This window comes from Vidua macroura, chromosome 2 (genome assembly GCF_024509145.1).
Source record: "Vidua macroura isolate BioBank_ID:100142 chromosome 2, ASM2450914v1, whole genome shotgun sequence".
NCBI classification, from domain to species: domain Eukaryota; kingdom Metazoa; phylum Chordata; class Aves; order Passeriformes; family Viduidae; genus Vidua; species Vidua macroura.
In genome coordinates this window covers 86,646,087-86,664,014 of record NC_071572.1, presented here as the reverse complement: position 1 = coordinate 86,664,014, position 17,928 = coordinate 86,646,087, and the positions used below count along the sequence as shown (strand labels likewise).

General features: G+C 35.6%; 1 protein-coding gene across 1 annotated transcript in view; it reads right to left on the bottom strand.

Annotated features, from left to right (window-relative positions):
* Positions 1-17,928, bottom strand: part of DYNC2H1 (dynein cytoplasmic 2 heavy chain 1) — a 147,629-nt gene that overhangs the window by 30,732 nt on the left and 98,969 nt on the right. Inside the window, exon 83 of the mRNA XM_054002204.1 lies at positions 4,991-5,107. Coding sequence (XP_053858179.1) covers positions 4,991-5,107 — 117 coding nt within the window. The remainder of the gene's footprint in view (positions 1-4,990; positions 5,108-17,928) is intronic.

Sequence of the window (17,928 nt, the reverse complement as noted above, 5' to 3'; positions counted from 1 at the left end):
AGAAAAGTTAAATGAATGAGCAATACTTTGGCTTATGACTCACCAACAGAAAAATTCAGGATAAAGTCTTCCAACATTGTTAAAAAGGTATACAACAAAGCAACTGATCAAAGTAACTTTGATCAGTACTGATGCCAAAGTATACAGTATGTACAACTCTTATGCTTTGCATTTTTTCTTTGCATGCATTCAAGAATCGCAGTACCAGTTTCGCATCAGTTTTTCTGAGACCATAATTTGCTGAGTATATGTAAATTGTAATACAAAGCCAGCATAAGCTAGCTGATAATTTCTTATTTAGGTGTTTAATTGCACAAAATAAAGAAAAACCCAGGACATTCCACCTTGGAGGCTTTGCTCAATCTTTGACACTCTCATAATTCACAAAACCTTATTGAAAGAGAAGTCCTCTAAGTTCCTCAATATTGTCCTTTACATATGAGTCTCCTATGAATTTCAGATCTATTTCATCACTCTTTCTAATGCTGCCCTCTGAGAATTTGTTGAAACAACCCATCTGTCATTTCCATAGGAAAATTAAACATGAATACCAATATCAGCTTATACATTTAATGCCTTATTACATTCTCTTAAAATCCATTATGTATGTAATTCACACCAGCTTTTAAAATACGTGTATGCTCATGACCTGCTTGGGAATTAAGATGAAGAGCTGCTGAAGTACTGAGTGTTTTTCCTAATCATAAGAAACTGAAGGTATATTCTACTATTTAATATTAAATACTGTATTTTGCTAGCAATATTAATCAGGTGTATTTTCAGACTTTGATAATTTTCCCTCTTTGAGGTCTGTATGTATTGCTATCTTAGTATAATATAAGACTTCATAAAGTCTCACCTAAACTGTCCCAGAGCTTTACTTTGTTACCTTCTTAAACTCAAGCTTTTGCAAAATCCAGTATGTTCTGAAAACCGAGTCCTCAGAAATGTAACAAGTACAATGAAAATAAACTCATATACCTTTACTAGTTCTGCATTCGATTCAAAATGCAATTTTAGTGGTGGTGGTGGTGATGTGTTTTAGAAATCTCCATTGCCCTTTTGATGTACCTATTTTGCCTCCTCCTTTGAATCTCCCTGCCTATTTTTTTAGATATTAGCCTCTCACTGTTTTTCACATGCTTTTCATTGTTGAAAATAAAATAAAGGCTGACCCTATATTTCTGTTTCACTGATTTTCGTTCATGGAAAAGACTCTGTTGTTTTTTTAAAGCTGAGGCAGCTAATGAGGTACCAGGCACATGGTGTGATTCTTGGGGCTGTCCTGTAAAGTGCCAGGAGTTGGATTTCAATTATTCTTGTGGTTCCATACCAATTCAGGATATTCTATGATTCTATAACAATTTAGATAAAACAGCAACAAGTCATTAATTTTTAAACCTACTTCTACAATTTTCTTGCAACATTATGCAACTTTATGAAAATAACTAGTTACAATTTACAAACATGACAAAAGATACAGAACACATAATTTATAATCATACATTCAGTTAACAACTTTGAGGGAGCTGCTGCTGAAATTTTTGTGGGTGGGTGTTCTAACTTTCACAGAGCTGATATAGGGGTTTTCTGAAACAAGGCAGAAAATGCAACCACCTTACAATAAAAATATAGTACTGATTCCTCTCTCTCTCTCTCCTCATGTCCATTTGGACATGATGGAACACTTATGCACTCCCCCTGTGTCCTCATACATCTCTGGCAACTATTGTATGATGGGTGGTTCCCGAGTTCCACAGGACAGTGACATCCAGCAGACCCACTTATGTGACAATGAATACTTGCACAGGTCCTAAGCCACAGTCTGTCAGGGAAGAAAGCTGTGTGGGAAGAGAATGGACACCAGAACAGACACTGGTTGAATTCACTCTGATTCAAGGCCCAGCCCTTGCCAACATTTTGTAGTGCACCACCCTTCCACATTAAGGAAGGGTTTTTAAAATTTGTGTAACATTTGACAACTTACTCAGTGAAGACTTTATTTTATAGATCAACAAGTCCTTCATGTAAGCTAATACTGAGCATGTGAGTAGGTGTTTTTTTCTAACTAAATGGCAGGTTCATGAGAGTTTAATTAATTTGCTAAGTGTCAAGCTGTTATTAAATCATGCTGCAAAACACAGTAAAAGCAGTTTTAGGACAGTATTCATTACAAGGATGTTTTCAATGGCAAGAATTAACATGTATGTTTTCAAATGAGGCTAATATAGGTGAAAATGTCAAGATGTCTTGTATTAGTTCAGAATGGCTTTGCTTGTGTAATTTCAACACAGATGCACACTGATTTGAAGCACATTTTAAGTATCTATTTCATTTAAAGTAAAATTCAATTAAAAATTTCAGAGTCTGAATTCTGGCTAGACTAATAATCAGTGGATGAAGGAGAAGCAACTGACATGATTCTATTCTTATAGTTAGATAAAGAATAATAAACCTCCCAGTTCAACAATTTCAGGATGTCTGAATAATTGGTAGCAACAATTAACAGGGTTTTGCATCATGGTCTAAGAGAAAAAATGAAGCCCTGCAAACTACCAAAAATATTTCTGAAAAAGTAACAAGTAAGTCCTTGCTACCATATTAATGTATTCTAATTATTTCCCATTTTGAAATGTCTAAACTGAAAAAAACCAAAAATTTCCAAAGCATATCTGCCGTTTTTGCTGTTTGGCCACAAAGAATGTGATAGGCTCTGAAAACTGAGCAAAAATTACTCCTATTCACAGAACCACAAAAGAGCTGAGGTTGGGAGGAACCTCTGGAGATTGCCAGGTGCTACAGCAGGTTGGCCAGACCTGTATCCAGTGTCCATCCAAGAATATGACTCCTTAGAGCTTTTCCACAGACTCCAGTCAACTGCCAGGGGTAGTGTGGAGCATATGAAGCTCCAAGGGGTTACAGTCTGAGAGCCAGACCAGCCTCAGCAGTTTTTCCACAATGTGCCACAGCTGAGCCCCTGAAAGGCAGCAAAACTCCCCAAACAACAGATGAGGTCAGAAAACAGGAGCATCCTTCTCCCAGCTGCAGGGAATTGCTCATTACTTTTCTTTACCACTTCCTCCTGGTGCCTCCATGTGGAGCAAGCTTAGTTGGCCTTGGAGTTTCATTAAGAGTGCAAAGAGAAAAATATGTCAACACAGTGAGATTATGATCAATCATTGAGATGTAAATTCTACAGGACATACCTATGTCAAATGGTAAATTTTGTTGAATTTCAGAATTGTCAGTACATAGATGTACAACAACAGTTTTCAAGCTATTTGGAAGATAATCCTTTTTTAATTAATCCTTGACTTACACACTCAATATGGGAATAAAAATGTTTAAAACAACTTAATCTTTGTCTACATATTAACAAACTTCTGAGTGTCTTTTTGCCTCTAGAATAATTTTTTTTACGGACTTCAGGAATACTTTTTTTTTAATTTTACTTCTTCATATCTGGGAAACTGTTCTAGTTTCATATTCTCTGCCCATTCATGCATAAATAAAATAATTTATGATTGTTAACTTAAGCAGCAATTCAACTATCTTCTTCATTCCAATTCCCGCCTTTAAAAATTCTGCAAACAAAGATGATGCCTTCATTGAACTATCAATCTAGAATGAGAATGTAGAACTGCATGCAATATCTGTGAAATATTAAAGATGTCTAGGCCTTTTCAAAGCTGGAAACAATTACTGGTTGAACAGATCATGAAAACTAATTTTGATAAAAATATTATTTTTTATTTTTTTTTAAACACTCAAGAAAATGTCCCCTACACAAAAATTAAAACCTATAAAAGGTTTTATCCTTTTATAAGATATAAAAGGATAAAAGCCACCTAATTCTAAAGGATATATTAAAAAGATTAATTTAATTATCTGCTATTCGCATAAAACCTTTAGAAAATCAAAGAAACTTCAAGATAATACAGCATCCTTGAATGTTTTGGGTTGAAAGGGACCTTAAACATTATCTAGTTCCAACCCTCCTGAACAGGCAGGGATACCTTCCATAGACCATTGCCAGGCTGTTCAAAGCCTCATTTAACCTGGTTTTGAATATTTCAGGGATGGAGCATCTACTAGCTCTCTGGGAAACCTGTGCCAGAGCCTCACCACCCTCACAGGAAAGAATTTCCTAGACCTACCCACTTAGCATGGATAAGATGAGAATTCAATGAAATACTTCAAAATGTAATGATAAATTCTAATGCGTACCTCATGTCACTTCTGTGTATGTGGTTATTTGAGTAAGGGATAGGTTTTTCCCATTACAGTGTTGCTGTGTACAAACATAGTTTTAGGCCATAACATCTCTGGTCTATTACTTGATCAGTGAGGAGACAAAATAATGGCAAAATGTCCAAGTGAGCACCTAGCATGAGGTGGGAGAGATCCTTCCCAAGTATGCATAGTGTCTCCATTCACACATATCACATCTCAATGTATGCCTGGAATAAGAATTCAATGGTTGGAAACCAAGCTTTACAACCTAAGTTAAAAAAAAACACCCAACTGAACCAAGCTAGACCAACAAAGGAACATAAAGGGAGTGATATTGGATACTGCAGAGGGGATTTTCATGAACCTCAGTTTAAAGCTAACACCATATTTCAACACTAAAAAGGAAAAAATTCATTGTATTTGAAATCATTAAAAAAATATTTGTGAATATTAGATAAATGAAGAGACTAAATAAAAATCTGAAGTACATTAGCATTTTTCTTGGAAACACCCAAAGGATGCTAGTCTCATGTTTTGAGTGTAGTCTCCTCTCCATACGGAAAAAAAGGTGATAGCCTGTTATATTACATACAGAATTCACAGCTAATTGTGCACCTAACATTGTACTTTCTACCTCAAATGCATTTAATTTAGTTTTCTCTTCTTATGTTTCAATACTTCAGATAATTCCTTAGACTATATTTTTAATGTATTTACCTGAAAAAAAGTTGTCTTTTCAAATTAGGTACATTCCTACCTGATTAAGTTTCTTCCATAAGTTGAGAACAGGAGAAAGTTCTGCAGACCATATCTCTCTGTCAAATTTGCAGCCAGCAGTTACTGACCTACTCAGGATCCGAAGCTGTGAAATTACCTAAGTGATGAGAATACAAATGCACTTTTGAAGAACGATAAACAAACTTCTTTTAGTACAAAAATGCCATATACTAGCAAATACTCTTCAATTTATATATGAACTATCCTTTCCTGCATACTTAATTACTGATCATGATCTGATCAAAACACAAACAATATCCATATTCAAGAACAAAGCATACTTGAACTTCATTCATATTAAACCACAAAAAACCCTACGTATTTTTTATCATAGTAATTGTCTTTGTTTAATTATAATTTAAAAACTAATGAGGTGCATAAATAAGTAAAAAGACTAATTTCCACAAAATTTAGAGACAAAATTCGAGCTCTGCCTTTAATTAGGCTCAAGCTCTGCCTTTAACTAGGCTCCATCTGTAATTAAAAATTTAAGGGAATCAAACTCCCAAAATATGTTACTAAACACATACCATAACTCTCACGGACCAAAACTCAAGACAATTATAGGAAATTCAATCTGATCTGACCAGGATGTCTTATTTACATATGCATGCTACCTCAACTTATTTAAATGCATACCTATTAAAAAAAAAAAAAACAACCCACATGAAATTAAAAAAATAACTGCAAACCTTCCAGAAAGAAGGGGAACTTCTAGCTCATTAGGTCTAACTGCCTTTTATTGTTAGGAACCCTAGAAAGTTCACAAACCAACTGATAAACTACATACATACATTTGGAACAAAGGTCACTGAAATTAAAATTCTTCAGTGATATTGCAGTCTGTCCCTTAAACTGTATATAAACCACCTGGTATTTTTGAGGCATTTTCATTAAATTTTAGTTATTTTTCACAGTGTATTTTTTGCAAGGCACGTTAGAGAACAACTTATTAATTCTCTCCTCTTTCATTTGACAATAAAGAATTAAGCTTCATAGTAAAAATGTATTAATCATTCAGAAGGTCTGGACTATTTAATTGTAACACAGATGGAGGGAGAAAGTCAAGTTGTTTCTGCTGGGATTTGACTTATGTTTTAGTCTTGAAATATGTGCAATGATGAAGTGCTTTCTTTTGTTTTTCATTTTCTTTCACTGAAGCAAACCTCTCCTTCTTATTTATCATCCTTGATAGGAACTATGAAGCACTACAAGATGATAGTATACCCAACCATCATTTTAACTTCTATAAACAAGCACTGACCATGAGACTGTGGTTTAAAATCCTGAGAGAAGAATTTAAGGTTAGTAGTAGAATCACAACCTCAGAATGCAGGAGAGTAGATTTCAGCTTAGACAGGGATCTTTTTAGCAGGAAGCAGTTGGCAACTGTTTTGGAGGGCAAAGAAGAGCCAAGAGAGCTGCTCAATCCTCAAGAAAAGAATTCTCAAGGCACAAAACCACTTCTTTCTGATATAGAGGTAACAAGCATGATAAGTAAGTCAGAGAACAATTATGACAGAAGACCATAATGGATGTAAAGAAGTTAGTGACCTCAAATCCTAGAATATGCTGAGTTGGAAGGAACCACTGAAGTCCAACTCCTGGCTCTGCACAGGACATCCCCAAGAGTCACACTATGTGCCTGAGAGCATAGTCCAAATGTTTTCTGAACTCTGTCAGGCTTGGTGCTGTGACCGCTTCCCTGGGGAGCCTGTTCCACTGACCAACCACCCTCTGGGTGAAGAACCTTTTCCTGATATCCAACCTAAACCTCCCCTGACACAGCTTCAGGGCATTCTTTTGGGTCCTGTCACTGCTCACCACGGAGCAGAGATCAGTGCCTGCCCCTTCTCTTCCCCTCACAAGGAAGCTGAAGGCTGCAATGATGTCTCCCACAGAAGATGGGCAAAAGGATGGGCAACCCAGCAGGGGTAGAAAGACATTGCTTAGTTGTGTTAGGGTCAAGTAAGGAAAGCCAGATCTCATCTGGATTTAAAAACAGCAGTGTATGCAAAGGCCTAAAAGGGCTTCTGGCAGTATTCTGGTAGCTAAAATGAAAAGAAAATATGAGCTACTGCTCTTTATAGCTTCTGTTATATAAAATAACATTTCACCCTCTCATTCTCATAACTTAATTTTAAACTTTCATAATCCTTTGTGTGCCCCAGCTATTGTGTATATAAAAAAAGATTCTTGTTTAATTTAGCGAAAAATTAATTTCTCTGATGAATGTTTTGATCATAGTATCTTTATCATTTCTGCTATTCTTCCTCATTTTCACTCTGCACATATGCAAATGTTCTGACAAGCAATACAGATAATAAACACACATTTGTGCCTTCCAGATATCATTCTTTTAGCTATAGTTTTGTATCTTTTAATTTGTTTTTGGGTAGTTGCCTGCCATCATTTGCTAAGCAATAAAACATTTATATGAATACACTTTAACTGGTAATTCAGTATGTAGTACTTCATATAAACTTGCATATAGTGCATACTATAAAGCTGAAAAATGTTTATATGATTGCTTTGTGAATATGGGGGATTGAAAACATTAATTCTGGTATGCATTTTCAAAACGCCTTTAGAAGTATAAACATACAGCTGAAATGATTTTGAGAAGTAGTGACTGCAAGATCAAGTAATTAAAGCATTTTTCTAACTCTACTGTACAGTGTTAGCTGTCTTTTTCTAATTATCTAATTAGAAAATCTGTCAATATAATTTAAATAGGAAATATGGTATCTATTCTTTATTTGAATTTTTTTTCCTTGTGTGCCTATATGTGTTTCTGCTTTGTGTATTTCATCAAAGTAGTTAAAAAATATTGGGTTATCATTATCAAAAGTTAAACACTTAAATTAAAAGTACAGAATCAAAAGAAATCAAGTCTTAACTCTCTGTGTTCTGTAGTACTGTAACACACAATGATCTTCATTACACGTTCATGGAACATCTTTAAATCTTCACAGTTCATCCCATTTCTTTTCTCAGGTATAGCAGGTATGATGATAGCATAATTTACTCCTAAAGTTTCCATGACAGCATAGTTTTCAATTCACTGATTTTTTTTTTTAATTAATGGGTTGGGCTGGAACTTTTCGTACTGGTAGCTCTTTCCACCTGAATATTTTTTTCAAAATTTTAACCTAGAATAGTCATTCACGTTCAAGACACAGATGAAAATACATTTGATTCATGTCAAAATACTCTGGTTAACGTCACCTTTGAACTGCTTCAACACCCCAAACTTTCGCTAGTGGACTGCAAACTTGATGGTAGGACATCTGTCCAAATTTAGGAAAGAATTACAAATTGTAAAATAGTAACACATATTATTATTTAAGTATGATTACAAGTTTGATATTAGAACTTGAATGGTGAAAGTATTTCATTCTCACAAATCCCAGTGAAGTTCCCTACAGTATTGACCAGTCTATGCTACTTTGAATCAGCTAAAGCTTGAGAAAATGCTTGCTTAGTACTCTCAAATCAGTCTCTTTCTGGTTGTTATGAAAATGAAAAGGGAAATCTTTTTTTTAAAGAGGATCATAGAACAATTCAACACTAGAAAGAAACTAAGGAGGTCTCTAGTCTAATCTCCTGTTGGAAGCATGATGAGCTTTAAAATTAGACCAGGTTGCTCAGGGCTTTATTTGGTTTTGAAAAATCTCAAGTATAGAGACTTAACAACCTCTCTGGATGACCTCTTCCACTGCTTTGCCACCCTAATAATTAAAAGGTTTCCCATAATATCAAATCTGGACCTTTCTTGTTTTGGTTTATGTCTTGTAAATAAGAGTCAAATGCATGGACTGGGACAAAGAGTGTGTTTATACTGGGAAGGACCTGAATAAAACCATGAGTGGGATATATCACCCTGTTAGAACTCTCAGGTGTATCACAGAAGTGTCCAAGGGATTGTGGTATTTTTGCAGTTGCTCCACTTCAGTATTTTCACCTCAGGCAACAGAAATAAGTTTTGAGTTGGAAGAGAAATTGGATTTAAAAGAAAAAGGATTATCAGGAATACATTTCAGGGGGTCATATGAAAACCAAAGCAACAGGATAGGAATGAACACACAGACTGGATTAGTACCTAGAAGGAAGGAGACCTTGGTTCAGATGACAAAGGGAATATGATTAGGAATCTGTATTTAAGATGATGAAACAACTCTTGGGTTGAAAGAGGGCACTGTACACAGTCACATTAGGTGAGCTCAAACTCACCCTTACCTATCCTTAGGCACTTATTTATGCTTACTTAAAACTTACTGAAAAATATTATCACTTTAGCCTCCCTAAATTATCAGTAGACAGATCTTAAGTGGAATAACTTGCATTTGAAAGGTTCTCTTATTGAGTACGGAGGAAAACTAAGTTCCTTACATAGGTACCTCAGATATATGGGTCTATGCTGTGGAAATTAGAATGAGGATTTTCATTTAATTTCCTGGCAACCTAGCTACAAAGCTTGAGAAGAACTCAGTTTCTCACAATGTACTATATATAAAATACCATCAGGCCAACCTATAATCAACTTCAAAACTTACTCTATATTAAGCTTGCCTTAAACATGATGCTTCTATGGGCACATAGCAAGATCAGAAGTGACCAGCACAGATGCATACATCCAGGTCTGTGGAATCATATCCTTTGCACTCTAACCCAGGTATGTACTTATAGTACTAAGGGAACTGAAAATTTAATAATAGATGTATAATACAGGGTACTCAAAGTAAGAGTACTTTTACAATACTTAACCTTTGAATGCTCTCCTTTGTCATTGCAATGTATTCTTTTTATGTATTATACACTAAAAGCTCTTATATGTTGTGGTAGTTCACACCAAATGCCAATCTGAATATTCTGAATAATAAGAGTGAAAAAATCTACCATTAAGCAGGAAAACAGTACCTTCACTAAAAATACAAGAGGGATAGATAAAGAGGTGATAAAAATATAAAAGCAATCACCAATAATGGCCTGTTTAAGAGTGGGAAAAAGATTATTCAGATTCTCAATTCTTTGTAGAATCTGTTTTAAGTAAGGTTAACTAATCATAACAGTATTTATACAAAAAATTCAATAGAGCAATTTATTTGTGAACAATGCATCTAATACTGATCAACAGTCTACAGAAACTGCAACCAAGTATTTTCTCTAGTCTTAGTGGAAAATTCATGCACTGCATGTTTTTTTCTGAGTTATCAGCACAGAACAATACAAATTGCATATATTAAGAAAGGTGGGGTGGTCAAACTAAGAATGTCAATATTTATTTACCTAGTTATTAAATTACATGTACAGCTCAGCTTTTTAATTATATTATTTAATCTATATTTTTGGGTGCATCTACAGATATATGCTGCTATGATATTGACCATCACATTACAGTAGAAAACAAGTGCATCTAGAGAAGTCATGAGAGATAATGATCACAATGGAAAGCTATAAAGATAATCAATGTTCCCTTGCGACTTCCTATGGAATTACTAAAAAGTCATGTTTCACCTGAAAATTAAATTTCATTTAAAATAAATTTCAAAAATAAAAATTAGGAAATGTCAATATTTTAACTTTTCATTCTCTGAAACATAGACAAGACAGATTTCTAGGAACACAAAATCTATTTCTGTTATTTACTCATGCACAAGATGAAGAAAAAGTCTTGCTTTCAGTCATTCACAACTACTGCAGAAAATGCTATTTCACAAATATAAAATAAACATAGACTTACATTTAAGTCTTGTATACATTTCAGAATCAAATCAAATTTTATATACAGTATTAAGACTTGAAAAAGAGGAAAGTAATACAGTCAAAACATCCTGTGAAATTCTGTCAGTGAATTAAAAAAAACATCAGATCAATCAATTCTGAACTCAATATGATTACTGTTCTAAGAACGCAAAGCTGGAAAGATTTGCTAGTCAGATAACTGATATTTTTTTCAAGATTATGGAACATATAGAAAAGAATTTTTATTTTTGTACAAAAATCTAGCAAAGCCGTCTAAGCAAATCTACGGATGTCAAAGCAGATACTCTACTGCCATCTACCAGTTTTAAAAGGATGTAGTATTAGCACAGAAACCACTTCTATGCTCCATTTCTCTGAATGAAACAATATATCCCTTTACACAGCTGTTCAAGGAGATAATTCTGGTTTTATAAGACTTTACAGCTCAAACTAAAATATGAATCTATAGCTTAACTACTTCGGTAAATATTGTGAAAATACTAACCCAGTGCAGGGCAACAATGTCTTTATTGTGTCACAAGTGGGAGCAGGTTTCTGTGTGACATCCCTTCTGCCAGAACTAGGTGCTTCCACACTGTTTCTCACAGTTTGGCTGCTGTTCCCTCATTGCTGAGAAAGTAGCCTAAGACTGAGCTGGCATTGAAACCTCTCTGACTTTCAGTCCCTGCCTGTGTCCCTTACCCTCTCTGCAAGGACAGGATCCATGGATGTTGTTAGGGTGAAGGTAATTAAATGGCACTTGTAAGCAAATCATTCCTACTGCATGTGGATCAGTAAGAGACAGTGTAGGTCCATGCTTGCTCTTTTCTTGTTCCATCAAGGCCACCTCAAAGCTGCACTTTCACTCATTAAGGATCTGAAGTAGGGCTGGACTCTATACAGATACATACCTTCTCAATCAAATACATAGCAAACATGGCAAAGACATTGACCACACCTGTATCTTCCTTTATACAGAAGAGGATCATGTATCATATACCTTTGACAACAGGGAGACGCTCTGTAGAGCAGAGGTTCAGGGGATGAAGGAAGAAAGACAGCAGACTTTGTGTAGATGGACAGCACAAGCCCAAGTTGAACCTTCTCCTAAAGAATAACTGAGAATTTTACTTCATAGAGGTCCGCAGGATACACATTACCTGGAGACCATGAAGCTAAAAGGAGTGCCAGAAGAGGTGGTTGACCTTAACTAATCACACACACTGACAAAATTTAAGGAGACTGGAAAATGGCAGCCGGTTTTTAGAAGAGAACCAACTTCTCATATGCAGAGCACCACCAATACATTTTCATATACACAGCACCAGTCCTATAAGAATTAAGAAGGTTATTTGAAGCATTACATTGATTCACTAAATTGGTAAATAAATGTTTTCCAACTCTTTTTGTTAGAGCACAGTTCTGTGGCTTCCACTCCATTAATAGTACAGCACATTTCTTTCATGCATCACCACAGGTGTATTCAAAATAATCCCTGTATTTCAAAAATTCCTTTTAAGTACTCAGATCTCTCAGTTGCAGGATAATAAATATAGGTTGACATTACTCATCAATTTCTACTAGAGACTGTTAGTCATGTATTTGTGATGTGGGAAGTAATAAATGTCAGCAACTAAATGCTCTGAACAATTGAAAGGTTATATAATTGCTAAAATATTTTCAGAAAATAAATTCTGAAAATTTATCTGGGATCTACAGTAATAACACAAGAGTTTCAATAATAATAAAAATTGCTTTTCAATAATTAATATACTTTTCAATAATTATACACATATTACTCTATGTGGCATAATTAGAATTACGGAGGAATAGAAAATATAAAATTCATGCTCTGAGTCCTGCTGAGCTGGATTGTGAAAGAGAAAATTGTGTACATTGACAAACACTCAAGAAGCTACAGCTATCATTACAGCTGCACCTTGAAAAATAACCACACACCACGGCCCCCCTATTCTATATACAGTAGAAATTTTGCAGTCAGTTGTATGACTGCAATACTAGGGGGATATACCCTAACTTTTCTTTATCTTACTTGGTAATGACAACCATGGAGATTTTGGTGTACAAACTCAAGCATGATCCAGCAATTTAAGAGTTACCAGTGTCCTCATACACCCTCCCCTACACCTTCTGTCTCTGTTGTTCTCAGAAACAAGGCAAAAAGCAGCACTGGAACCATATATCTGATCATAGTTTTGGTAAGACAGAGAGCAGTTTTAATCTAAGTAAAAGGATATGCAAGGAATAGTAGGAAGAGGTACAGAATCAGTCACTGACTTGCTGAAAATAAAAGTACATTAGATACTAAGTAATTAAAAAAAAAGGACCCAATGATAAAAAGCTGTTTTACTGAAGTCAGTGAGATCATTGCAACTACATTTAATGAGGCAAAATTTGCTTCATGTTTTCTGACCCTGGTTTGTACCTTGTCTACTTTACTAGATTGATCTGCACTGTTCTACATTATTAGTTTAATATTAATTTTAGCTTGAGAAATATCCGTCACATAACAAAAAACAGTTATAAAAAAGGTAACTTTTTTCCTACAAAATTTCTCATTTTCAAGTATAGACAGAAGAGCAAGAGCATTTATATTAAATAAATACTGTATTTAGTCACTACACTAAGGTTCAGTTAGCTAGTCCTTTTTATTTCTGATGGATTTCATTAAAGAAATTGTTGCTTCTCTTTAAGCAATCCCACCTATGATTCAGTTTGAGATTTCTGTGCTAGTATTAATTCCCGTGGAGTATTCAATTCAGCAACATGTTTTTGCCTGATTTTGTAAACTTGACATTGTTCAGATACCATAATTTTTAAGTCATGCTGATGTAACGTGTGAATATTAATTTCCTATATCGAGTTTCTGCTAGAACAATCTCTCAAGTTTTCAAATGATTCAGCTGCCATTCATGATGAGTATGAAATGTCATGGTATGAATCACAGAATGACAGAATGGTTGGGGTTGGAAGGGGTCTCTAGAGATCACCTAGTCCAATCCCCCACCAAAGCAGGTTCACCCAGAGCAGGCCACACAGTATCACCTCCAGACTGGTTTTCATTATTTCCAGAAGAGGAGATATTCAACCCCATCCTCTCTGGCAGCCTGTTCCAGTTTTCTGTCACTCTCTTTAGGAAGTTTTCCTCAGATAGAACATCTTGTGATTCAGTTTGTGCCCACTGCCCCCTGTCCTGTCACTGGGCACCACTAAAGAGATTCTGGCCCCATCTTCTTGACACCCACCCTTAAGATATCCATAAACATTGATAAAACCCCTCAGTTTTCCCTTCTCCAGATAAAACAGACCTACCTCTCTCAGCCTTTCCTTGTAAGACAGATGCTCCAGTCCCCCAAGCATCATAGTCCTCCCTGGAGCCCCCTCCCTGGAGTCCTCCCTGAGGAGCCAATAGCTCATCTTTCTTCAACTGAGAAGCCCAGCCCTGGACACAGCACTCCAGATGTGCCTCACCAGGGCAGAGTAGAGGGACAGGATCACTCCCCTCGACCTGCTGGCACTGCTCTTCCTGATGCACCCCAGGATCCCACTGTCCTTCTTGGCCACGAAGGCACTGCTGGCTCAGGGACAGCTTGTTGTCCACCAGGACCCCCCAGGTCATTCTCCACAGAGCTGCTTTCCAGCAGGTCACCCCCAGCCTGTGCTGGTGCCTAGGGTTGTTCCCCCCCAGGTGCAGGACCTTGCATTTGCCTTTGCTGAACTGCATCAGCTTGCCCTCTGCCCAACTTCCCAGCCTGTCCAGGTCTCACTCATCCTCAGCAGAGCTCTCTGGGGTATCAGTCACTCCTCACACATGAAAATAAGTATGAATAAAGGAACAGATCATTCCTAGGCATTTTTAAATACTCCCTGTAGTATACTACTGTGCACTGGAGTTCTGTACAAAAACAAATTTATATTTATAGCAGTGATCTGCAAGATGAGATTTCTTACTGAGATTAAGGAAAAACATACAAGCTTTATACTATGTCAAAGAATTGCATCAACAAATTTTTCAGAGGAATTACAGCTTATGAAATCTTAAATTTAAGAGTTACCTTTTAGTCACAGAAGCCCTCTAAATACCATAATTTCCAACTCTGCATCTTTACCGTTCAAAATGTATGTGAAAAAGCTCTATTATTAATGATGACTTCACTGAAGGAAATTTCTGAAGTGCTGGTTAACAGCTCACATTGCAAATGCAGGTAGAAATTATTATATATATATATATATATATATATATATATATATATATATATATATATACACATTGAGGATAGCCATTAAGTAAACTGCAGAATTAAGATTTCGGACTTAGGAAATAAGACACTAGTTTAATTGCTGTAAGGGAAAGGGATAATATGATACAGTATAGTAAGCAGAGGGAAAAATTGAGGCAGTAGAGTGGACAGCACACTAATTTCAGTTGATTAAAAAGGGGAAATAAAAGACTATTTTTGAATGAGCTTCAGAACAAGTCCCCTCATTATGTAGAAAGGCCAGGTTTTTTTAGCAAAATGACTTAGTAAGCATGGAATATCTGTGTGGATTGAAAGGTAAAAAAATAGAAACATGTAAGTAGAATAATCAAGGACAGTGAAAGAACTGCTTGGGCAATTCGAGACGAAAATAGAAAAGCCAAAGCCCAGCTGGAGATAAGACCAGCAGGAAACAATTAGTGGTGAAATGGGATTTAACACATATGAAAAAGTTCAAAGAAAACATGGGGCATTGGCCAAATGTAAGATAATATAAGCGAGGCATGGTACATAAACCCTGAAGTATTCTAAGGCCTCTGTGCATGGTGTAGGAAGCAAAGGAGCAGATAATACGGGGAAATAAACAGCCCATGCAAAGAACATGAACACACTAACAAGGACTTCAATCCAGCTGTTGGCTGGTCACCAGTGGTGCTCCTGATGCTCAGAAGTGCAGCCAATTCTGTTTAATACCTTTATCAATGGTCTCAACGAGGAGATTGAGTGTACTCTTAGCACCCTGGCAGAGAGTGGGCAAGTCTCACAAAGTCAGTCTCACAAGCATACTCTCTGCCATTAATGTGCATGATAGCCTCGCCTGAGGATGCATAATGGTGGGAACTATTCACTTGCTTTAGCAACTCAATAAAATAAAACTGGTAACAAAAAAAAAAATGAAATTTGAAATGTGTTGGTCTTTCACTGCCCTGGAAAATAAAACAAGCAAAAAATATATCTACTAATTAATAAAATCTCTTTTTTGTCTTTGAGACAAGCACTGTAACTTACATACTTGAGGATGCTTGAAACTTCACTTCCTCCTTCTGAACTTTTCGATCAAGTGTAACAACTATATTTACATTGTTACAATACTCAATGCAGAAATGGCAAAACAACTATTTTCAAAATCCTGTTCTAATAAAAATCAAATTTTTCAAGCAGTCCAGTTTTCAGAAGAAAAGAAACCCTCCTGTATTCTGAGTAAGCAACACTTCATAGTTACAGGTATTTTATTTAATCACTTAAATGCTCATTAAAATGTCTGTTATACAAGTATTAGAAATGCTGCTGACACTATTACAAAGCTTGACTCAAAGGTCAATGGAAAGAAATAGGTCATTCCAAAAGGTGATTCACTGCTTTATTTTAGATGCCTATCTAAGATTGGCACAAATTATTCCCTGTAGCTGCTTGTCTTTCCTTAGTAACAAAAAATAAAGAAGAGGTGGATAATATTCATATGATTCAAGCTAGTTGAGAGGTATTACACTGGGGTTTCTTTGTTTTAATTTCAATTGGCTTTGAATTTGGTTTATCATATTTTTCTATCACTGTACCTAAACACTTAAAAGAAAAACAAACTCTTAAGAAATAATTCCAGTATCAGTCAGGGGAATTTGAAGACACTTGAATCAATAAATACATCACAAGTCTTTTCCAGTAGGATTTAAACAAAATATCCTCTAAGAGCTGAACTAGAAATCTAACAGAACCTCTCTGTGTCTTTCAAAGATAAACTCTAATTCTACAATACCTGTTTTTAAAATACCATTGACTTGTAGGAAATGTTAGAATAACATCTAAATAAAATATTTGGTCTTAACACAGAAGGTATTTTCAGAAATCTTAAAACACTAACTGAAGATAATATCAGTGAAGGAAACAGGATTTCACACATCTACATAATTCACTCCATGGCAGGTATGAATTCGGTATCTTGGAGCCGGACTGTAATACACAGGGAGCCTAGATAACCATTAGATTAGGCACCTAACTGAGAAAAGTAAAGCTTTGTTAAATGACTATCAGCCTTAGAAAATATTTTCTCTATTATATTAGTTTTGCTGCCAATGTGTAGTGACTATCCAAAAAAATAAGTCCTTTCCAGTAAATAAAAGGGGAAGTTTGTGACTTCCAGCAAGAAGGAAAATTTAAAAAATTAAATCTGGGAAAAATAAATTACCTTATATCCTCTACCCTGTCATAAAAAATGATAGACAGATTTGAATTCTATTTGAGACTATAAAATTAGTACAAAAAGCGTTCTTAAAGCAAGTAATTTTGTTGCAAAATCTGAACCACCTAAACTGCAGAGTATCACTGATCTGGTTGAAAAGCAAATAAAATTGCAAAGAACAAAATATTCAAGGAAAAATACTTCCAGCAAGTTCAGTTGAAGTGAACTGGTATCCAGTTAATATTTAGGTTATATGTATTCAGAGCTCAAAACTTTTAATTCATATATAAAATCTAGAAACAAATAATTTTTGTAGTATTTCTCTGAAAAATTGGTGAGAAGCTACAGTCTGTGGACTCTTCCACAATGAGTTCCAAAGGATTATTTTACATCTCTGATGTCCTTAAGCATTTTGAGGGCTGACCTTGGCTGGCCACCAGGTGCCCACCAAAGCTGTTTTATCACTCCCCTTCCCAGCTAGACAGGGAAAAGAAAATGTAAGGAAAGGTTCATGGATTGAGCTAAGGACAGGGAGAGATCAGTCTCAAGTTGTGATAGCAAAACAGACTTGAATTGTGGAAATTAATTTAATTTATTGCTAATCAAATCAGATTAGGATAATAAGAAATTAATGTTCAAATGCCTTCTCAACATCCCTCCCTTCTTCCTGGGCTCAACTTCATTCCTGAAATCTCTACTTCCTCCAATCTGAGTAGT